Below are 22,405 nucleotides of genomic sequence, written 5' to 3'. Positions count from 1 at the left end.
TGTTGTGCAGAACTTCAGGACTTTTCCATGAAACCTGGTGAGAAGGTCGATGATGCTGTTTTAGTGATGTCGGGATTTATCAACACGTTTGTGCACGAGGTGGAAGAAAATAGGTTTTAACTGAGTTTGACTTGACGAGGCTACAGGGAATTTACCAAGACTCAAAGTACAGCGTCACTCGTCTCATCGTGATAATAACCCTTTTATTCATATCAAAACAATCAAGTACAATAAAATATTTTCATCTCAATTGACCAAAGAAAGAAATCGCCCAAAGTCTCCCTCCTGCTCCACCCAGGAATGATAATAATACATTTCTTACAATACAAAAATACTGTACACAGCAGGTTCAGAGAAATGAAGCGCTCACTGACCAGAGAGAAAACTTTACCTGCGTCCGTCTCTCTGCTCAGACTGGAAAGGAAAAGTTAACCTGTCATTCTGTCTGGATACAAATTTTTATCTATAAATACAAAAAAATAAGCATCTTAATGTCCTGCACCAGTCGATCGATAAAATCATTGAGGAAAAATAAAACTAGTCATGTTACAGCTGAATTTAGTCAATTAAAAATAAATAAAGGAAAGAAACTTTCATAATATACAAAGAAAGACTTATTATCCCTGGCAGCTTTGTATTAAATCTATTATAAACACTGCTGATTACCCATAATCCATCACTCTGCTCCACTGTAATGGTTTCTATTGAATTCAGTTGAACAGTAAAACCTCAGACAAACTGTCTTCACTCTGCGACAGACTTTAATTTGAAGATTTCTAAATAATAAAGATGAAATGGAAACTCTACGTGTTAAAATTGGAGAAAATATTTCACTAAAAAATGTTCAACCGAATCCGTCTTTTGATCAATAAATATTTAATTAACTAAACAATCGTTAAATACAGTGTCTGGCATTTGTGGAAGTTTAATACTTAATGTAGTAAAAGTGTAAAACTGAACCTTGACATTTAAAAGCCTTTTAATAAAATCTAATATTACTTTAAAATTAAATTACTATTGGATCAAAGTTTTTTTCTTTGTTGAATTAATATAATATTAATAATGAGCCAACAGATATTTAATGTGGATTAAAGGTAATCAGGTCAGAGTCAAATCAAGTTCAAGTTTCGATGAATGAGAAAACAGAGAAGAGGCCCACTGATCTGATGAAGTGAAAAAAATAACTAATTACCAGAAAGAAGAATTAAACTAAATCTTTTGTTTAGTCTGTTTCCATAGTGACGTAGGAGGAAGCGCCCAGCTCGGCGCTGTCGTCCTTACAGGAAGTGATGGTTTCGTTGGCGGGCTGGGGAGTGGAGGAGGCGGGGCTTGTGTTGGGAGGGGGCAGAGTGGGTTTTCTGATTTTATCTTGTCGGTGGTAAAACAAGACGTAGGCAGCGTTGGTCTGTGGGAGGAGAACAAACGTCACTGAGCGGACGTCGCACGTTTGGAAGTCGTGCTTTTTGACATCTCATCGTACTAAAGCGGTTTCCAGACTCGACCTCCGGAGGCCGTCTGGAGAACTCTCACACAGCCCAGAAACACATTCAGTGAAACAATCTACAGATTATTTGAAATGGTGGATTCAAACATCATGTGCAGGATACTGACCACGATCTGGGGCTCTCTGGCGTACGTCACCTTGCTGTCGTCAAAGTAATACCACTGCCCGTTGTCCTTGTTCTTGGCGTAGCTGGTGTCTGGAATATGGAAAATCGAAAGGTTCAACACGACCTGATCTGAGGCTCGAGACGATAAACTGGTTTTAAAAATAATTAAATGTTTATATCATATGTTATTAACACAAACTGGTATCATACCAACAGTCATGTATGTGTTAACAATATATAATGTACATATATATATAAATAAAGGGCCTCACAATGTCCATCTCTGAGTCCTCCATAGTGATTGGACACAGCGATGAGGTCATAGCAGCTCCGAGGCTCCCCATTGGACAGCTTTTTCCTCAGGAGGCAGCTGGAGAAGTCCAGGTCCCTGAAACAGTGACATCACATGACTGATAAGAACCAATCAGGAAGATCCTTTTAGAGCCGGAGGAGACGTGTGCGCGTTTTCAGTGATGTCATCGCTTTCAGATCATGTGACTGATGATACACATCATGATTCGCGGATCCTCGTGGGAAAGGTGATTGGCATTGTGGGACATGTAGTTTGTTTGTTAGCGCTCTTTGCCTGTAAACAAGTATCATTCAGACGACGGCTAAAACGTGGGGATCGATATTAAAGCAGATTGCACCAGAATGTTACTGATGAAAACAAGGATGAAGAAGATTTAGACCAAGACTCGTCTGTAAGAGACGTGTTCGAGAGGAAGAAGAAGACGAGGGTCTGTTTAAACTATCAAATGTTTTTATTTCATGTCTCAGAAATACTGGTTTTAGAAAAGCTTCAGGTTTAAGGTGAAGAAAGAGATTGTATTCTGTGTGTGTGTGTGTGTCTGTACCTGAGGGGAAAGTCCACGATGCTGTCGAGCTTCTCTCTGGTGAACTTGGTGTATGAGAATCTCTTGAGGTGAATGATGAGAACCTCCGGCAGAGACCAGAGGTCGAGCTTCTTTGTGGCCAACTGGTGTTTCTTACACACCGGACAGTACCTGGACATGGTCAAAACATTTGTACACCTCCCTCACATGTTCATCATCAGGCTGGTGTGTGTGTGTGTGTGTGTGTTACCATGGGTTCTCCTCCTCCAGTGTCTCCACAGTGGTGAACAGCTCGATACACTCCTGCAGCTGAACGGTCGTCTGCTGCTGAGGAACCTCCATACTGGCGTGTTTGTCGTACTTCTACACAGGAGGAGAGATAAAGAAACAGAGGAGTCAATAAGGAGGAGAGATAAAGAAACAGAGGAGTCAATAAGGAGGAGAGATAAAGAAACAGAGGAGTCAATAAGGAGGAGAGATAAAGAAACAGAGGAGTCAATAAGGAGGAGAGATAAAGAAAAGGAAAAGTCAATCATAACCTTTAATCCGTTCACACTGACCTCAGCTTCGTTTTCATTGTAGAATCTCTTCTTCATGTCGGGGTCCCAGTCGATCGCCACGTAAGGCTGAGCTGCAGAGAGACCTCACGTTGTGTTAATCACATTTATACGACTGTGTGTGTGTGTGTGTGTGTGTGTGTGTGTGTGTGTGTGTGTGTGTGTGTGTGTGTGTGTGTGTGTGTGAGATCAGACTTACAGCTGAAGGACACGGCGCTCCCTCCCTCTCCCATCCCTCTCTCGGTCGTCCCGTTGGAGTTGACCGCCTGGATGGTGAACAAACTCTTCCTCCTCTTAGGACACGCCCTCCTCTTGGTCGACTGTTCGATGGTCAGCGGGCTGGGAGAACACGCCTCCTCCTGCTTGTCCTCCTCTCTCTCCTCCTCTGCGGTCTGACCGGGCTGTGGCGTTTGATCTGCCGGCGATTCTGAGGTGGCGTCGGCGGTGCTGCTCGGGTTTCCACAGAGACTCTCATCACTGGTGCAGTTGGCGGCGTTGGCCTCGGCGCTGTTGAGGAGCTCCGTCTGGCTGCCTGACCCGTTGGTGGCCTCCTTGTGGTCCTGTGAGGGCTGCGTGTGGTTGAGTTCAGGGAGGGGGTCCACCTTAGCGGTGGCGTCTGATTGGCTGTTTGCTGGAGCATCTTCAGAGAGTTGAGCCTGAGACGGTTCGACTCGCTCTGCTTCCTCCTGCTGCTCATCTGAGAAACAACACAGAAATATTCAGTCTACAGAGATTTGATCTGTGTGGCCGACCTCCGACCTCCAGTTTAATAATCTTACATGCGGACGACGTCCTGTCAAACTCTTTATGATGGAGGTCAAAACCACGAATCCACCCATAGGGATGTCACCCGTTAATGTGTATTATTAATGAAGATTTAGCAGAAATGTTTTTTACAGCACTGTGTTGATTTCTAGAATAATGAGACTAATTTAGAAAAAAACTTCTAAGACTGAAGAACAGAGAAAAGCTTCTGTGACTCAGTTTGTTTCTGCTGCTCGGACTCGTTTCTACTTTAGATCTAAAACATTTCAACGCTGTTTATTTAAACTCTCTTTAAAACGTCTCCTGTTCAGACAGAATCATTATTATTATTATTATTATTGAGGTCAGACTTGAAGTCGATACCGTCACTGATGCCGTTGGTCTGAGTCTTGTACAGCTCCTCTTCATCGTCATCTTCTTCCTCTTCCTCCAACTCCTCAGAAGGGTCGGGACGTCGCACATAGCGCCTGCACACGCACACACGCAGCAACGTGCACACACACACAGATACACACACACACACACACACACACACACACACACACACAGACACAGACACAGACACCACGGTAAAATAAATATTCCCTCAACGGATCACAATGAAAAACTTTTAGGATTTCTACCACTGAGGTCAACATGCAGCAAAGGTCTTCACTGTGATTGGTTAAGAACAGAGAAGAGTTTCCTGTGTGTGTTGCTCACGCCAGTCTCTGCAGGAACAGGTCGTAGAGCGCCTCCTGGCTGCAGCTGCTGCGCGGCACGCCGAGCAGCAGCGGGTGTCCGAACAGCGACGTGCCGTACGAGCTGCTGCCGGAGCCGTAGTCTCTGTAGTGAGAGCGCTCCCTCAGGTAGAGAGCGAGGAGCACCTGCTCCTCCTGCTGCTCCTCCTGCACGCTGAGCTCGTACCTGAACACGCACGCGCACGCACGCACACGCACACACACACACACAAAACAGCAGGTTGGCTTTAGTCGGGAGACATGAGTCGGTCCTGGTTGCTATGGTAACATCTTATGAAGCTCAAACCTCAGACTGAGACAAACAAACAAAAGATAATTAAATAAGTTGTTTTCTCACACAAAGATGTCGTCTCGGTCGAGGATGCAGCTCAGAGACTCATCAGAGTTGTAGATCTTAAAGAAATGATGGTTGAAAACATCCGCTACCACCATCTGGATAACACACACACACACACACACGGACACACACACACACACACACACACACAGACACAGACAGACACACACACACACACGTCTTTAAAATACACCATCTGTCATTTTCTGCCACCAGGGGGCCTGTCGATCAAAACAGTCACAGCAGACAGTTTATTGAAGCAGTGTGGGCTGATGGGAGTTGTAGTCTTCACTGCAGTTAACTTCTCCTGGTTAGGATCCGTCCGTGTTGATGGACGTCTCTGATTGGCCGAGAGTCGAGCTGCCGCTAACGTTTGCTCAGCTCGTTTCTCTGAAAACTTCAGATCGACGTCCGACGACTAAAATCCTTCATCTGCTTCAAATATAGAGTTAAAAACCACCAAGATCTAAAAGGTTTATTGTAAAAATGTGACTTCAAACTGGATAAAAAGTCACTTTTAAGTCTTCTGAAAAACACTGACACATGTACAAAGAGGATATGACGCCACCAACAGGCGACCAAATGAAACGCAGTGTCACCTTCCAGATTTCTACAGGTTTGAAAACATATTATAATTCCTATTAACACTGACCTGTGAGGGAGGAACGCTGGTCATCTCTGACAGAGCCGAGCAGAGGTCGGACACTTTTCCTGCTTTAGGAACCACAACACGATGCTGCAAACACACAAGAGACAGTTTACATGGAAACATCTTAGATTTGATTCAGATTATATTTATGATTTTTACCAACAGCTCATGTTCCTCAGTATTCATGTAAACTCAGTAAAACAGTGAAATGAGTGATATTTGAGTCCAGATCCGGATCGTTACCTGGACGGGCTTAGCGTAAGGGTCCAGAGACACGTAGAAGACCTCCATGACGCGCTCCTTGCTGACAGGAAGTGGGACGCTCAGGTAGCAGAAGGGGTCGAAGGTCACAGAGACCTTGTGGCACTCGGGACAGACGAGTGTGGACTTGAAGAGGCCGTGGAATGTGTCCACGATCACCGAGTCGTTCCGCCGGCGGTGGTTCCGCCACGCCTCCTCGGCCACTTCCTGTGGCACAAACAACACTAGTTACTTAAATCTGGAGCTTAATAGAAGTAAAAAACAATCAGATCATATTTAGGCAACAGAACACGGTGGCCTGTTGAGCTGCAGCAGCAGCCGCTCACCTGGTCAGGTCGTCCCTCAGCGTCCCGCAGTTCAATGTACTCTTTGTTTTTGACTCGGTTCAGGTCTTCGTGGAGTCCGTCCAGCAGGAAGGACAGAAGCTCCTGACTGTCGTGCTGCTGGTACCCGAGGAACTGAGACGCAAAGTGACCCACCTTTGTCTGCACACACACACGCACACGCACACACACACACACACACACACTAGTTAAAGACTTATAGTAACGTGTGTCTGTGTCAGTAACGACAGACCACGTCCACATTAATTTGGCTAAATCTGAAAAATCTGTTTTCAGTTTTGACGTCAGGACGAATTAACACGGAAATAAAAAATACTAACCTGCGAATATTTCACATCAGAACTAAATCATATTAGAAGCAATCAGATAAAACACAGTTGCAACCGCTAGCGTCGGTTGTAGCAATGCTCGACATATAACATTCACAAAGGCGAACACAACGTTAACTTACTTACAATAACGTTCTGTTGGGATGAACACATGTTAACTTGTTTATGTGGTGACGCTCACAATGTCACTGCTCTGTCAGAATATAACAGACCTTTAAAAAGAACATTTTCACTCCGTTGATCTGTCACCTTGTTAGTTTAAACTAAACAAACCACTAAGTTGTGTTAACATATTACGTGACTGTTGTTTTCCATGTTTTGCTGCGGTATCAAGTTCTGTATCCAGAATCATTGAATTTCACCAGCGTTATTAGCGACTACCGGACTTCAGGTGACGTCCCTGGTTCTGGTACCTTGAAGACTCGTGGCACCACAGAGTAATGCCTCCCCGACCACATCTGTTTGATGACGTCAGCGTAGGCCTCTGCGATCTCCCCCTTCATTCCCAGAGGGTTTGTAAAGTTCAGCTCCTCCAGGTAGGAGCTCTGCAGGAAGTACTCGGTCAGAGGAGGCGTGTTACTCAGACACTGCAAACACAGAGAGAGAGAGAGGAGACGTCAGTGAAGTAAAAGCTGTGAAAACACGTCCTGAAGCAGAGCCGACACGATACAAAGCTCCTCAGCTGGATAAAACTGACCTGTAGAGCAGAGTTCATGAAGCAGGTGTTGCCCAGGTTGGTGAGGCCGCAGACTCCAGACTGTCCTCGGTACGAGTCCTGCTCCTCCACAGAGTTCCTCCTGAAAAACCAGAACACTACGTCAGCGGCAGATTCAGATCGGATGAGCTCTACAGGCTCCGCCCCTCGCCTCAATGTTGCTCATACTCTGACACGCTCCAACGCAAAGGAGACGGAGAGGGAGGGAGACGGAAACTGAAAGCAATGTGGAGAAGAGAGTTCCACCAGACAGGAAGTTACATGGGGCGGGAAGAGTTCGAGGATGAAAGAAAAGACGTAACACAAAGATGTGAAATGTTACGAATAAGAAACAAATAAACAAAGAGACTGTTCTTACATGATTTGAGGCCTGGAGCTCGGCCAGGTGCCGTCAGCATTCCTCGTCTCCATGATCACCGTCTGACACACACAGACAGACACACACACAGAAACACACAGACACACACACACACACACACACACAGAGGCATGTTCCAGCTCATCTCTCAGGTTGTTATTTTAAGCGATAGTTGCTTCTATGTGGAAGTTTGTCTCTGAAACTTTAACCTGAGTCTCATTTTATTACTGAACAAACACATGAGTGAGATTTTATGTGTGTGTTAAATTATGTGGGTGACGTGTAGAGGACATTCTCACCATGCCTGAGCTCAAACAGGCGTCCAGCACGCTCACGTGCAAGTTCCTGAGACGCTCGCAGCTGCTGTCTGAACTCTTCATCCACAGACGACACTCTGAGCCCGGAGGCACCGAGAAGGCCTGACACATCGCCCTCTGAATCGACTCTACACACACGTAAAGACAAAATGTTCAAAAGAGAGCCAACACAATTTAAACACACAACATGTAAAATCCACTAGGGGGGGGGGGGGCTCAATCGACAGTGACAACAGTTTGTTGACGTGGTGACGCAGTGAGGGATGATGGGAGTTGTAGTCTTCTTCCTTCAGTGCTGATGGTTCAGGAGGTTTTTATCTGAATCCTCCTCCAGAACAAACACTGATTCACTCCAGTAAAAACAGGGAATAAAGCAGCTTCATGTTAAAACTGTTCCTCTGACTCGTCTCTGATTGGCTGAGAGTCGAGCTGCCGCTAACGTTTGCTCAGATCCAGACGTCCGACGACTAAAATCCTGAAACTTCTCCAAGTCAAATTGTCGCTGGATTTTAAAGCTACACATGGTTTCATTCATGTATTTCTTTGAGCTGCTCCACTTTGATCCAAATATCTCAACAACTTTTAGGTGGTTTTACACTCAATTTTGTTCACGATCCTCAGAGGATGGATCTGCATCAATCTACAGAAATGTACTTTAGTGTCTTTTGAATCAGAATCTCTGAGAAACTTGAATTCATATTTTGTACGAGCAGGAAAACCAGAAGAATACTGACGTTTGAGAAGCTGGAACTCGAGCAAACGACGACTAAAATGATGGATCGTCAAAACAGTTGCACAAAAACTCACGTATGTTGTCGGCGCGGCTGAACTGTGCCGTGATGACGTTGTCCATGTTGCTATGGAGACAGAGAAAGATCTCAACGGGGTAAACTTCCACCTTCAGAGTGCTGGGCAGGTCCACCACCTGACACACACACACACACACACACACACACACACACAGAGCAGGAAGCTGTAAGTCACATCCCAGCCTGACGGACTGAACGTCACCACAGACTGAGTGTATGTGGCGTGCAGTGGAGTCACCTTGCGTTCCAGCGGCGGCTGACCGACCACCATGCCGTACCAGACCAGCAGCTTGTGCCAGGCCTCCGCCGGCACCAGCACAAAGTCTTCATTCTCCACCAGACGCTCCTTCACGTGGTACGAGTCCAGATCTACAAACAGGAAACACTCCGCCAATTAGTCAAGTTGACAAATGTCGTGATTTTAAAACTGAAGCAAAAACAAAGAGTCTGAAGGAACAGAAAACACTTGAGTTACAGTGAGGCGTTCACTGACCCTCGAATAGCTCTGTGTTGTCGATCTGACCGGGGAAGGACGACGAGTTCTGGTCTCCAGTCTCCACAAACTCCTTCCACTGGTCGAACCAGCGATGCTCCACCACGTACCTACGAAACAAACACATTATGGTCACCACACTCCCACACTCGGCTGATCTGACAGAACTGACACTGTCTTAATGGCCGTGAATCGTTTACAGTATTTTTCAGATTCCACTCAAATGTTTTGTAATCACATCCACTAAAGAGGTTGTGTTTTCACCTGTGTGTGTCTGTGTGTGTCTGTGTGTGTTTGACAGCAGGACTACACTCACGATCACGACTGCACAGCCTCTGACAACTAATTACGTAATAAAAGAAAGACGTCACTTCTGGACAGTTTGAGAAAATGAAGACACCTCAGTTTAAAGTCTATGATGTGAAGGCTGAACACGAAGTGACGCTGCTGGTGTCAGTGTGTCCCGGGCAGAGGCACGTGCCGCCGGACGAGGTGAACATTAACATATGAATCAGAAACTATGATGAACACACTGAGCTCTTCTGCTTTCACTTCTCCACACACGGCGGCCGAGCGGAGGTTTTACGAGTGGAGCCTGAACGCCCCTGCAGCTGGTTGACAGGCTAACGTTAGCATCGGTGGCTAACGGTCCGGGCTCCGTCCGCCTCTCACGCGGAAACAAATGCGTCGGCGGCGGCGAACATTTACCACGGAGCCGTTAAACCTCCCCAACGAGCTCACACCGACACAGCGGCGGCCTGCCCCCGCCGGTAGCCCCGGTAATAACCGTAAAACAACCGTGTGATGCTAACTGTTAGCTCCGCTGTGTGTGTGTGTGCGGCGGGCGGACTCTCACCAACTGTCCCCAGCACAGAGCTCACACTCCCGCAGCAGAGACTCGATCTCCCGCCGCTGGGTCTCCAGGCCCGGAGGCTCCGCAGCGGAACAGCGGCTGTTGGCCGTCATGACGCCGATCAATCAGTCATAAATGTCCGCACTGGGGAGGGTTTGAACCGGAGCCAGGAGCCAGGAGGCAGCCGCGAACCGCCGCATTGATGAAGCGATAAACGGACAGAAGCTGCCGCACGGAGGGAGCGGTGTTTGCGGAAGTAGGAAGTGTTCAGACCCGGAGCAACACCACTTCCGGTCCGGCCAAGTCAACACTAGAGGGCGATTCGACGATTCAATGATTCAATGATTCATCTATTCAATGATTCAATGATTCAATAATTCATCTATTCAGTGATTCAATGATTCAATAATTCAATGATTCAACAATTCAACGATTCAATAATTCAATAATTCAACGATTCGTGAAGAAAGAAGTTTCACTTTAAATAAATGTGTTGTTTGGTTGAAAGTACTAAAATGTAAGTTTTTTACTTCCTCATCTTCTTTATTTTCAGCTCTGAACTTTAATTTCTGTATTTTCTCTCCATGTTCTTGTTTCCGGTCGGTGAACATCAGCCAATCAGACGCGAGCAGAGGGTTTTCAACTTCTTCCAACTTCCGGTGCTTTTAAATATCGCGAGATGTCAACGCGTTGCTTTCGACCAATCCGGACCTTCCCCAATAAGCTCTCGGCCAATGAGGAGCCGGTTTGCTGTGGCGCGGTTGCTGGGGAGGGAAACATCGTGCGGCAGTTCGCGGGCTGACACCGACATGGAGGTCGAGATGATCGAGTCCGAGCCGAGGCCGGAGGAGAAGAGCCAGGAGCCGGCCGGGGAGAACCCGGAGGCCGGGGAGGGCTCGTCGAGGAGCTCCGGCGGAGCCTACGAGCTGCCCTGGGTGGAGAAGTACCGACCGCTGCTTCTGAGCGAGGTCGTGGGGAACGTGGAGACGCTGAGCCGCCTGCAGGTGTTCGCCAGGGAGGGAAACGTCCCCAACATCATCATCGCAGGTCGGTTCCTCTGTTCAACCCTCAGCTGGAGGGTCGAGTCCCAAACATCCCTCCAAGCTCGTCTTTACCTGGAGGGCGGAAGTTAGATTCACTCTCTCCTGCTGTAGAAAGTTTCATAACTTTATTATGTGATTGTACAAAGTTCTGTCTGCTTCATAAGATAAGATTCTCCATGTTTACACGTCACTGTCATGAAGTGTCATCAGACATTTTATTAAGATACAACTTGAGAAGTAGATTCATCTGCTACACAGACGGTGAAGACTCTTTCAAACACGGTCAGATGTGGGACAGCTTCATTTGAGAAGGCGAAGTCAGAAGATGTAAACAGAAGGTGTGTTGATGTCTTCATGTTCTTCCTGTTCCAGGCCCCCCCGGCACAGGAAAGACCACCAGCATCCTGTGTTTGGCCCGAGCGCTGCTGGGAGCCTCGATGAAGGACGCTGTGCTGGAGCTCAACGCCTCCAACGAGCGGTGAGACTGACACCAACCTGAGAAGTCTCCAGATCAGGGTTCACTGACTGATCAAAAACAAACTGAGATGTTCCGTGTTCTTTCTGTGACCTTGTGTCTTCAGTGGAATCGACGTGGTGAGGAATAAAATCAAGATGTTCGCTCAGCAGAAAGTCACACTGCCCAAAGGACGACACAAGGTCATCATCCTGGACGAGGCCGACAGGTGAGATCACTTCCTGCTGTGGACTTTAACCAGATCTGGGTCTTTGAAGTGGTCGCAGAAAAGTTTAACTGCGACTAATTTAGCCATTCATCAATTTACCACCATGTTTCTCTCACTAGCTCTCAGGAGGAAACGTGGAATAGGTTTTTAAAGAAACTGTACCTGTCTATCCATCTATTTTCCATGAAACAACTAAAAACAAGATTTAAATGTTTGACTCTTCTTCATCTTCTGATGAAATTCAATGAAGAAACCTGTTGATGGTTCTTAAATGTTTTTAATTTGATGTGTCGTTGAACCCTAACGTCTCCTCCCCCCCTGCAGCATGACTGACGGCGCTCAGCAGGCTCTCAGGAGGATCATGGAGATCTATTCCAAGACGACTCGCTTCGCTCTCGCCTGCAACGCCTCAGATAAGATCATCGAGCCGATCCAGTCCCGCTGTGCGGTGCTGCGTTACTCCAAACTGACCGACGGACAGATCCTCGCCCGCCTGCAGGAGGTGGTGGAGAAGGAGCGTCTGTCTGTGTCTGACGACGGGCTGGAGGCCGTCATCTTCACCGCCCAGGGAGACATGAGACAGGTGAGGAGTCGTCCAGACTCTGAAGCTTGGCTCAGAGGCACGTGGTCGTTGTATACGACTCACCCTCCTGTTTTTTTTTGTTGTTCTCAGGCGTTGAACAACCTGCAGTCGACCAACTCCGGCTTTGGCTACATCAACAGCGAGAACGTGTTCAAGGTGTGTGATGAGCCCCACCCTCTGCTGGTGAAAAGCATGCTGGGACACTGTGTGGAGGGGAAGATCGACGAGGCCTACAAGGTGGTGGAGCAGCTGTGGGCGCTGGGCTACTCGCCAGAGGACATCATCGGAAACATCTTCAGGGTCTGCAAGACCTTCCAAATGGCCGAGTACCTGAAACTGGAGTTCATCAAGGTGAGGCGGAGCTCCGCCCCGACACGTCAGCAGAGGAAGCTGCTCGAAACGTCGTCGTTCTAATACGATCTCTGTTCAAGAGTTTGAGCTATAACCGAGATATCCAGAGCATCGAGACTCCGCCCACACTAACACACGTCACCTACACTGGTCATGTGATGTAAACAGGAAGTAGATTGTCTCCTCTGCAGTTGGTTGCTTAGTAACAGAAACTCCTCTGAAGGAGGAGCAGTGATGGTGAAGAGTCAGAGCAGGGACGACGAGGTGGAACTGTTACTGACAGGAAGTGTTAGAAACAGAAAGTGTTACTGACAGGAAGTGTTAGAAACAGGAAGTGTTACTGACAGGAAGTGTTAGAAACAGGAACTGTTACTGACAGGAAGTGTTAGAAACAGGAACTGTTACTGACAGGAAGTGTTAGCGATGCTTTGTGTTCACCGCTGGTCGTCGAGTCATGTGACTGATGAGAACCAATCAGGAGGAGAACGTCTGCGTCATCGTTTACTAAAGTCTCAGTTTCTGTTCGTCCAGAATAAAACACAAACCCAGAGTTTTCAAACTGAAACGAGACCAGTTCACACAAGTCTCTGATTCAGAGGCTGGAAAACTCCAGAGTCGTGTGGACGGCAGACGTAACCATAGCAACAGTGATGTGTTATCTTAAAGTGGATGTAGCTTCAGCCTCCGAACGTCTCATGTTGTTCTGTTTGCTTCCTGCAGGAGATCGGTTACACTCACATGCGAGTGGCTGAAGGAGTGAACTCTCTGCTGCAGATGGCCGGACTCCTCGGTCGACTCTGCAGCAAGACGACGCCGCCACCCGCCAGCTGAACACCCCCCCCCCCACACACACACACACACACACCCCCACTCCCCTCAGTGATGGACTCTTTCTGTGCGCCCTCTCTTCTGTGTTCGTCTTCAGACACTTTGAGCTTCACGCTGATGATCTTCATCTCATCTGATGCACTACTTTCTCTGTGGAGGCAGAACAATGTAAAAAAACCAATAAATCCTTTTCCTTAGAGCCGACATGTTTTGTTTTGTTTGGAGATGTTAAGCATTAAAGATTCATTAAATCTGCAGGTTTTATTTTTTTTAAATTGCAATGACAAACTTTTATGCATTTAAGACTTTAAATTAAATATTTTTTTTAAGACAACAGATCTGAAAACTTGTTCTGTCTTTATTGATAACAAACTTTATTTGTCAGTACAAAGCTTGTTTACATGAAACATCTATTAAGTACAAACCTCAGTTTAACAACAGCTACTGGTGTTCAACTCTATAAAGTAATATTTGTATTAAATATTGAACAGTAAGAATATATAGAATAAAAGAACTAAACACTTCCTCTCATCTGCAGGAAACAGTTTGTGGGTCCACTTTAAACCTGGGAACCTGTCGTCGTTTTATTCACACGTGTGATTCCTAACAAACCTGAACCTTCTCAAGTCCAGACTGAGCATCAGGACTCTGAGCGACGGCTTAATCCTCACTAATCATTATGTCATCACTGTCCAGTGATTTCAGGTGACCGTGATGATGAACCTGCTCAGTCCAGAGAAACAGCACAATGTAGAACCCCCCCCCAGCTGAACAACATCACTCACTGGACCACTGAACAGTTGTCATGCCACAAGTCAACGACGAGCATGCTGCCGACCGGCCGGACGAGCAGAGCAGGAGCCGCAGCGAATAATAAAGATAATGTACAATAGAGAGGTCAGAGGTCACCATGACGGAAACAGCAGCAGAACAGCAATCGTTTTAAATGAGTTTCCTTCAGTCTGACGTCAGATCCGCTGTTACAGGAAGTGTCTCACCTGCCTCAAGAAGAACAGATGCTCTGAGTCACGGATAGAAAAAAACACTTGAGTCAAAGTTCCCGATGTTTGGGAGACGGGACGAGCTTCACCAACGGCACCGCGAACATCACTCAACAAAATAAAGATTACAATCGTAAGAGTAAAACCAAACTAAAGGAAGAAAAGAGTTAAAGTGAACATCTGACCTGAGGAAACCACTGGAAGAAATACAACACAACTGAATATTAATGTGAGCCGGCGGAACTCCATGTACGGTTACATCTACAGAATCACCATGGCAACCGCATCAGCATTCTAAAGACGACATGACAACAGAGTCAACATGGCTGCTGCTGACACTGGTATCAGATCTAAACTCCACGAACTCACGGGGAGGAAATCTGGAGCCGAGCGTCGTCGTCTCAACTATAAACAATGTTTGACCTTTTTGAGTGTTTTCTTTTTAGAAAGAACGTTTACAACTAAAACAGCAGAACTGTTGAGTTCAGGGAACAGGAGGAGAAGAAGCACGGAGGAGTAAAGATGGAGAGAACAGTCCTACGACGTCATCTCAATGGTGTGCGGCACCGTGAGCTCGGAGCTGGAGGAGCTGACTCCTTCTGGAAGGGTGTTGGTGGTAGTGCGGCTCCGGACTCCATCTGTGGAGCCGACACTGGAGGCCGAGTGAGTCCTGGAGCGAACCAGCCGGGTCATACCAGCTGTGGGCACTGAGGGGGGGCAGAGACATGAATGTCAGCAGCATTCAGGCGTGTGCGTGCGTGCGTGTGTGTGATCTGAATCGTCCTCACTGCGGCCGAGCAGCTGGATTCAAATCTGAACAATCTGAACACCCCCCCCCCCCCCGAGCCACAGCTGCCTGTGCAGGAACGAAACAACCCGAAACTGTTATTGATCAACAGCGCCCCAAACACTTCCAGTATTGACCTGCTCTTTCCACTAGATGGAGATGTGGACCAAACAAACACCTCTGATTTCCTCTTGAATAAGAAATCAATGTTTGTTCTGCACCAGATTTGTCAACATCACGTTGTGGTCTGACCAGGAGCCACTAGGGGGAGCTGATCTAGAGTCAAGTGACCTTCCCTACGTTTATTTTAACATTCCGAAGAAAATGGAGGTTTAAGAAAATTAATATATGTGCGTCTTATTTAGAGCAACTGACCAGAATCCAAACATCTTGAATTTACTGTCATAAAGATGAAGAACAGGAATGAAACTGAGGTTTTAGTTTTTGTTTGAAAATTATCTGAAATAGTCAGTTATTTAAAGAATAGTTCACCCAAAAATGATAATTCATTCATTATCTGAGTCTGCATTGTGAATGGAGACAGACAGACAGACAGACAGACAGACAGTAAGACAGACAGTAAGACAGACAGACAGGCAGACAGGCAGACAGACAGTAAGACAGGCAAGCAGGCAGACAGACAGTCAGACAGAGAGACAGACAGACAGACAGACAGACAGACAGTAAGACAGACAGAGAGACAGACAGACAGTAAAACAGACAGACAGTAAGACAGACAGAGAGACAGTAAGACAGACAGAGAGACAGACAGACAGTAAGACAGACCGGAAACTAACAGGAAATAGCAACAAAGATGGAAATGGACGGAGGTGAGGGGGGTGCAGGGTTTTGGTTGAAATCCTGATACCTGATTGGTTGCTAAGGTGCTTTAATACAACATGAGGGACTGAAGGAGACAAAGAGTGAGAGGGAAGAAGAAGAAGGAGGACAGGTTGAGGAACAACTGTAGTTTTAAAAGCAGAACACACACAAACACACACACACACACACACACAGCTGTTCACTGAGCAGTTTGTATGAAACAGGATCATGTCGACAGAAACAGAGACAAAGACCAACATGTCCGATAAAAACAACATCACTGAGACGTGTTACAGTTAGTTTTTCTTTGTGTGTGTGTGTGCGTGTGTGTGTGTGTGTGCGTGTGTTAGTGTTGAGTGCAGATACTCACTGTAGCCCATCCCCTGCACAAAATACTTGAAGGCCTCTGCTAGTTTTCCAGGCTGAAAAGAAAGAGAAACACGTGTGTGACTTTCAGAACAGGTCAAAGTTCCAGACACGAGGTCTGTGTGGTTCTAACACAGAGAATCATTCCTCCGACTCACCTGCACCACCTGAGGAAGTCCTCCACAGTCCGCCATCTGACAGGAGGCACATAGAACAACACGTGGTGAGATCACAAGCCTCTGAGGAAGATACCATCATGACTCGTCCATCTTTATTTATTGTGCATGAGACAGACAGACAGGTACCTTGAGCAGGGTGGTCTTGGTCGGGTTCAGTCTGGAGTTACACTCCACCTGCAAAACACACACACACACACACACACACACACACACACACACACACACACACACACACACACACACACACACACACACACACACACACACACACACACACACACACACACACACACACACACACACACACACACACACACACACACACGTTACATCAATGGTACATCACATACTGGCTGTTGTCATGGAAACAGTGCCGACACTCACCACAGCATCAACAGCAGGCGACGTGTCTCCAACCACCAGCAGAGCAGGACACCTGAGACACACACACACACACACACACACACACACTGAGGCTGAGTAACACAATGATGTGTGTTGTCAGACACATTAGACAAAGTCAATTAAAAAGTGATACCTGAGTGTGGTGACTGTGTTTTCATTCAGACCCACGACCGGCCGCTCCATCTGCAACTCAGTACGACTACAACACAGGCGCACAGGCACAGGCAGGCACACACACACACACACACACACACACACACACACACACACACACACACACACACACACACACACACAGAATTTGAAGATTCTCCAGGAAATGACATCACAAGAAGTAAAGGGGGTTAACTCCAATAACTTTGATAACTTCAGCTGCTGCAGAACTGACACTCTGTGAACTCAGGTGATTCTCTACCAGAGACACTTCACACTGTCACATCTTTCACATTTCACACATTTTCGGATCTCCTGGAGTAAAAGTGCGCCCCCTGTCTGTGGAGTCGTACCTGTCGTAGCTGCTGTAGAACATGACCAGGTTATCCTGTGGTATATCCTGAGAGATGTGCAGTCTGTATGTCTGGATGATCTCCTTGTTCTCCGTTAACTCGTCCTACAAACAGAGGAAACTGTTCAGTGACTGGATCCTGATGAAACCCGTGCCTGTGTGTGTCTGTTTGTCCTCACGGTGCTGAAGTGGTGTCCCATGATGATGTCGACCAGGTTGCTGGTCCAGCCGCTCAGCTGAAACAAAAACATCCCATTTCAATATATTTCAGTCGTGAGAGAGTCTGAAGTGAAAGTTACTGAGCGACAGAGTGAACAACTGATCGCTGTAACACCAACGTCCAGCTTATGCTTTACTTCGTTATTAGTGAAGTGTTCAGATGGTCTGACCACAGACTGTAAATAAAGATGGATGACATGACGGCTCCAAAAAGTGAAGCCAAACCCCCAATAACCCCTCCTCCTCCTCCATGTTAGCAGATGGGACATGGACGGAACTAAAAAGTCTCACTGAGGTTTGTTCAAGTGTTTCTGATCAGTTTGGTCTTAATTAGTTATTTGATGATATAAACACGGGCGGAGACCTTAGGTTTGGTTGTGGTTGTGGTTGTGTGTGTGTGTGTGTGTGTGTGTGTGTGTGTGTGTGTGTGTGTGTGTGTGTGTGTGTGTGTTTGTGTGTTACCTTAGAGGCAGCCCAGTCCATCCAGCCTTTGGCACAGGGGTCAATGTCGATCAGAACTAAACTCTCCACCAGACTTGGCTCATTCAGCTGAAACACAACAGCAATAATAATAATAATAATAATAATAATGTTCTGATTAACAATGGCTAGTTTAGGATGAGAAGGAGGAAGTGATGTGGCAGAATGAGGTCGATCTGTTAAATTCTTTCTCCTCTGAACTTCACAAGCGCTTAAATCAGTGGAGTGGTGCTCTCCAGCTCCTCCAGGATTCAAACCAACAACCCTCCAGCCCCAGTCTGTCCTGTCACAACCGCTTCCCCACAGAGTCACTTGTTTGTTAATAAATCAGTCTAGAGTATTTACTCACAGCCAGTTTGGTGAGTACGTAAGCTCCAGCTCCAACCCCGATACCAATCACACTCTTCACCCTGATGACAACACATGAAATCCAGGCTGAATTAACCAAACGTCCTCCTGTAATACCCAATATGCATTTCACTGCAAGGGCAACAGCAGACTTACTGAAGCTGTGTGAGGACAGATGGCAGCATCTCAGCCAGCTCATCCATGGTGGGGTACTGGTACCTGCAAAACACACACACGCACACGCACACACACACACACACACACACACACACACACACACACACACAGGTAAATGCTAAATGAGTCCCCATCAACTACTTTTATATTGATCTTCTTTTTCTGATCGGCAACAGCTGCCTGATCAAACCCTTTTATCTGTGTCTGAAATACAACACAACCGGGGTGTGTGTGTGTGTGTGTGTGTGTGTGTGTGTGTGTGTGTGTGTGTGTGTGTGTGTGTGTGTGTGTGTGTGTGTGTGTGTGTGTGTGTGTGTGTGTGTGTGTGTGTGTGTGTGTGTGTGTGTGTGTGTGTGTGTGTGTGTTACCCGGTGGGGAATATGGGAGCGTTCTCCTGCTGTCCTGGAGCATCGACATGCAGAACTGAGAAATGCTGTGTCACTTCCAGCATGTCCTCGTAGTTAAACAGGCTGTTGAAACAAGACTTATCTACACACACACACACACACACACACACACACACAAATATTTATTATATATTATGTTTTTAATCTTGTATATTAACTGTTAATGTTTGTGTGTGTGTGTCTACTCACGGTTAAGTCCGATGTCATGGTAGGTGAGGATTGTGGGTCGGTTGCCCTTAGCAACTCCCCTCATGGTAACGTGCAGCACACCGTGGGCCGTCTCCACATCGTGCTCCTGAACAACAAACAAGAGCTGAACTTCCTCCTGTCAGCAGCGACCCAGATGAACGTCTTGCACTCGCTTCATGCAGTGAAGTGAGAGCAAAGAGAAACCAGTGACCTCCTCCAATCATTGCTTTCATTTTAACACCAGACAACAGCTCGTTTATCTCATGTTTCTCTTTGAAACACTTGAACATAGACCTGAACAACGTGCTGAAAGATCTGATGAATCCCATTATAGTCTTAACAATGTTCCTGACGTGTTCCTGACGTGTTCCTGACGTGTTCCTCACATGTTCCTCACATGTTCTGCAGGTTCTGTTTGTGAGAACAAATGTCTGAGTCAGTGTCTCTGGACATTTCCTGGATCTTCTCCTGCAGCCTCCTGGTAAAATGTCTGTAACATGTCCTCGTGAGTCCATGTGAGGAAACAGCAGGACAATGTGTGGAAGCTTCCCAGTGAGCGAGTGGACGTGTTGATGAGGTTTCTAACACGTGACGGACGTGAAACTGGAAGAACACAAAGATCTCAGGATGAAGAAGAGGAGCCGTACACGTAGAAGACGAAGACGTCAACTGGGAAAGACGAGGAGATTCCAGAGCTTTTGATAATCATATCTGAAAAACTCTGGAAAATGTCCTTAGTTGGGTCAGACACCAGATGGACAGCCCCAGTGCACATGAACGCACCACGCTGTAGTTGTGTTGCAGCTGGTTTGTGTGTAACTATATGATTTCATGTGAAACAGCAGCTTGTTCGTTCTCGTCTGACAGTAGAACGAATGGCTCATGAATCTATAGGCTGAGGTGTTGTCTCCAAATCTCATCGATCAACTGACCAAGGAAACAACCGACTGATCCTATTAATGGTTCTTCAACACATTCATGGGCACACACAAGCTGTGACACTACGTTATCACATGAATCTGTGAGACCGCAGAGCAGCTGAAAAACCACGATTTCCTTTTACTGATGTTGTTTGAATGAAAGTTCAAAACATTTTCATCATTTTAGTCAATTTAAGTTTAATTGATAAGATTTATTAATTCTTATCTCTTGCAGATCAACTTTTCCTTTTCCTGATTCAGAACTTCTCATTCGGTCTATTTCTGAGAACGATTTTAAAATGTATGTAACATAAATAATACTACCTGTCGTCTCAGTGTTTCTAGTGAAACAGCAGCTTCCTGCTAACAGTGAGTGTGGAGCTACAACAGGTGAACGGGCTAGGACGCTAACCGGCTAACAGAGCCAACACCTCGAGGTTAGCAGCAGCATGACTCAGGAGAGCAGGCCGATGAAACGCTAACTTACGAACTCACCACCCCGACTCCTAAAGAACAGGAGATCTGATGCAGATCCAGAGCGTCAGACATCCTGACAGAGGAGAGGAGGAGGACAGAGGAGGAGTTTCAGAGTTTTAAAGACACAAGGTTTCCCAAGATGGAAGGAAACAGAGAAACAGAGACAAGAGACGGAGGAGATTTTGTCCTTTAGCTTTCTGCAAAGTGAGAGAAGAAAGAGAAAGTGGGGGCGGTGTGATTGGATCAAGAGGAATAATCTCTGTTGTCATTGGCTGAGAGCCGTAAGGTCTTAAAGGTCTTAACAGCTAACCACTTCTTTCATCCCTCACTGGTTTCATCCTGTCTTCCCTTCAAATCTTATTCTGGCCTCTTCCCCTTCCTCTCATCTGCTCTCCTCCTCCTCCTCCTCCTTCTCCTTCTCCTTCTCCTCCTCCTCCTCCTTCCCCTCCTCCTCCTCCTCCTCCTCCTCCTCAGAGTAACCTGAGGCAGAGGGTGGTTTTAATTGAAGTCTTCTTCATCACGATATGTGTAGTTAATATTATTCAGTCTGAGAGGAGACGTCAACATGTCTGTTTTTAAAGATTTGGCTTCTTTAGCACCTTGTTGGTCGCCCTAACTTTTTAAATCATTGTTTGACATCATTGCGAGAGGCAGAGCTCTGACTCTGTGTGATTTGAAATATCTTTGATCAGCATCATTGATGTAAAGTGACCTGCTCCAGTGACATTAGTCCTGCTGATCAATTACTGTGTGATTATCGATGTAACTCCAGCCTGATGTTTGGACACGTCACACACAAGCCTCTGAATGTGAGGCTGTTGCCTTGTGCTGCTCTGATGAATTGATCCATTATCACCTTCGTTAAGTCTGATTCATTACGTGCCAGTTAATAGTCACGGCCGGATACAGAAACATGTTGGACAATCACAAACCCCTCCATGATGTAAACACATCAACACACTGTTATATCATTAACATCATAATATGACACATGTTGAATCACAGATTTTTATGCCTGTTTCAACACAAACACGTTGATGTGAAACATATCTAATGTTTGAGGTTTGAACATGACGGTTCTTGTGTGTTAGTGCTGAACGTACCTGACAGTCAAAGTCCTGGAGATTTCTCCCGTTCTGAAGAGACACAGACAAACTCTTTCAATCAATAATATTAATTGTCATGAATAATTTTTTCCAGGAAATGATGCAGATTGTAAGTTTTTAACTCTTGAATATTTCTGTCAGCTTGGGGGGGGGGGGGGGGGGGGGTTGCTTGGTGTCTTGTCTTGACGGGAAGATGGGCGAGTTGGTAAAGTATCTGGAGGGATGCAGGCGTTGTGCCAGCCCGATGTGTCGGAGAAGAAGCCTCAAGGCAAAGCTTTCAATTTACAGGTGGATCTCCGCTCTCAGCCTCAGCTCACAGGCTCTGGGTAGGGACCGGAAGAACGAGGTCGCAAACACAAGCAGCTGAAGAGAGTTTTCTCCGTCAGACTGAGAGTCGGGTGAGGAGTTCAGACGTCCAGGGGGAGCTCGGAGTAGAAGCTCTGTACTTCACGTGGAAAGAGGACAATTGAGGTGGTTCGAGCATCTGGTCAGGATCCTCCTGGGCCACTTCTGTTGGAGGTTTACCAGGACGCCCAACTGGGAGGAGATCCTGAGG

General features: G+C 46.5%; 3 protein-coding genes across 5 annotated transcripts in view; 1 reads left to right on the top strand and 2 right to left on the bottom strand.

Moving 5' to 3' along the window:
• Positions 1 to 181: 181 nt before the first annotated feature.
• On the bottom strand, positions 182 to 10,515 carry usp11 (ubiquitin specific peptidase 11). Of its 2 annotated transcripts, none has more exons than XM_034591625.1 (21): positions 9,977 to 10,515; positions 9,121 to 9,230; positions 8,866 to 8,996; positions 8,626 to 8,743; positions 7,801 to 7,946; positions 7,502 to 7,563; positions 7,126 to 7,225; positions 6,842 to 7,015; positions 6,082 to 6,240; positions 5,738 to 5,962; positions 5,498 to 5,581; positions 4,846 to 4,940; positions 4,471 to 4,674; positions 4,132 to 4,235; positions 3,203 to 3,700; positions 3,007 to 3,077; positions 2,697 to 2,809; positions 2,468 to 2,617; positions 1,883 to 1,998; positions 1,612 to 1,700; positions 182 to 1,405 (listed from the first exon to the last, which is right to left on the bottom strand). In XM_034591625.1, exons 1-21 carry the CDS (start codon positions 10,084 to 10,086, stop codon positions 1,223 to 1,225), a joined length of 3,042 nt encoding a protein of 1,013 aa, XP_034447516.1. In that variant the 5' UTR covers positions 10,087 to 10,515; the 3' UTR covers positions 182 to 1,222. The 2 variants fall into 2 exon arrangements, with proteins under 2 accessions (XP_034447516.1, XP_034447515.1); XM_034591624.1 differs by having other exon boundaries at positions 4,108 to 4,235; positions 9,977 to 10,155.
• A 9-nt stretch (positions 10,516 to 10,524) lies between these two features.
• Positions 10,525 to 13,799, top strand: rfc2 (replication factor C (activator 1) 2). Its single transcript, XM_034591647.1, has 6 exons — positions 10,525 to 11,020; positions 11,389 to 11,494; positions 11,598 to 11,699; positions 12,024 to 12,282; positions 12,373 to 12,633; positions 13,354 to 13,799. The coding sequence occupies exons 1-6, from the start codon at positions 10,558 to 10,560 to the stop codon at positions 13,462 to 13,464; spliced, it is 1,302 nt and encodes a 433-aa protein (XP_034447538.1). The 5' UTR covers positions 10,525 to 10,557; the 3' UTR covers positions 13,465 to 13,799.
• Positions 13,800 to 14,908: 1,109 nt separating this feature from the next.
• Positions 14,909 to 22,405, bottom strand: part of LOC117765269 (protein NDRG3-like) — a 10,132-nt gene continuing 2,635 nt past the window's right edge. For both annotated transcript variants that reach the window (XM_034591656.1, XM_034591657.1), the window contains exons 3-16: positions 21,847 to 21,879; positions 19,347 to 19,452; positions 19,119 to 19,239; positions 18,730 to 18,792; positions 18,575 to 18,635; positions 18,208 to 18,294; positions 17,706 to 17,762; positions 17,528 to 17,631; positions 17,155 to 17,220; positions 17,001 to 17,052; positions 16,743 to 16,790; positions 16,596 to 16,631; positions 16,442 to 16,493; positions 14,909 to 15,169 (exon numbers count right to left, since the gene is read on the bottom strand). In XM_034591656.1, the coding sequence (XP_034447547.1) occupies positions 15,000 to 15,169; positions 16,442 to 16,493; positions 16,596 to 16,631; positions 16,743 to 16,790; positions 17,001 to 17,052; positions 17,155 to 17,220; positions 17,528 to 17,631; positions 17,706 to 17,762; positions 18,208 to 18,294; positions 18,575 to 18,635; positions 18,730 to 18,792; positions 19,119 to 19,239; positions 19,347 to 19,452; positions 21,847 to 21,879 (1,056 nt within the window). In that variant the 3' untranslated portion in view covers positions 14,909 to 14,999. The remainder of the gene's footprint in view (positions 15,170 to 16,441; positions 16,494 to 16,595; positions 16,632 to 16,742; positions 16,791 to 17,000; positions 17,053 to 17,154; positions 17,221 to 17,527; positions 17,632 to 17,705; positions 17,763 to 18,207; positions 18,295 to 18,574; positions 18,636 to 18,729; positions 18,793 to 19,118; positions 19,240 to 19,346; positions 19,453 to 21,846; positions 21,880 to 22,405) is intronic.

The sequence above is a fragment of the Hippoglossus hippoglossus genome, chromosome 7 (genome assembly GCF_009819705.1).
Source record: "Hippoglossus hippoglossus isolate fHipHip1 chromosome 7, fHipHip1.pri, whole genome shotgun sequence".
Lineage (NCBI taxonomy): Eukaryota > Metazoa > Chordata > Actinopteri > Pleuronectiformes > Pleuronectidae > Hippoglossus > Hippoglossus hippoglossus.
The sequence above is the reverse complement of the archived record's forward strand: the minus strand, read 5'-3'. Positions and strand labels throughout refer to the sequence as shown.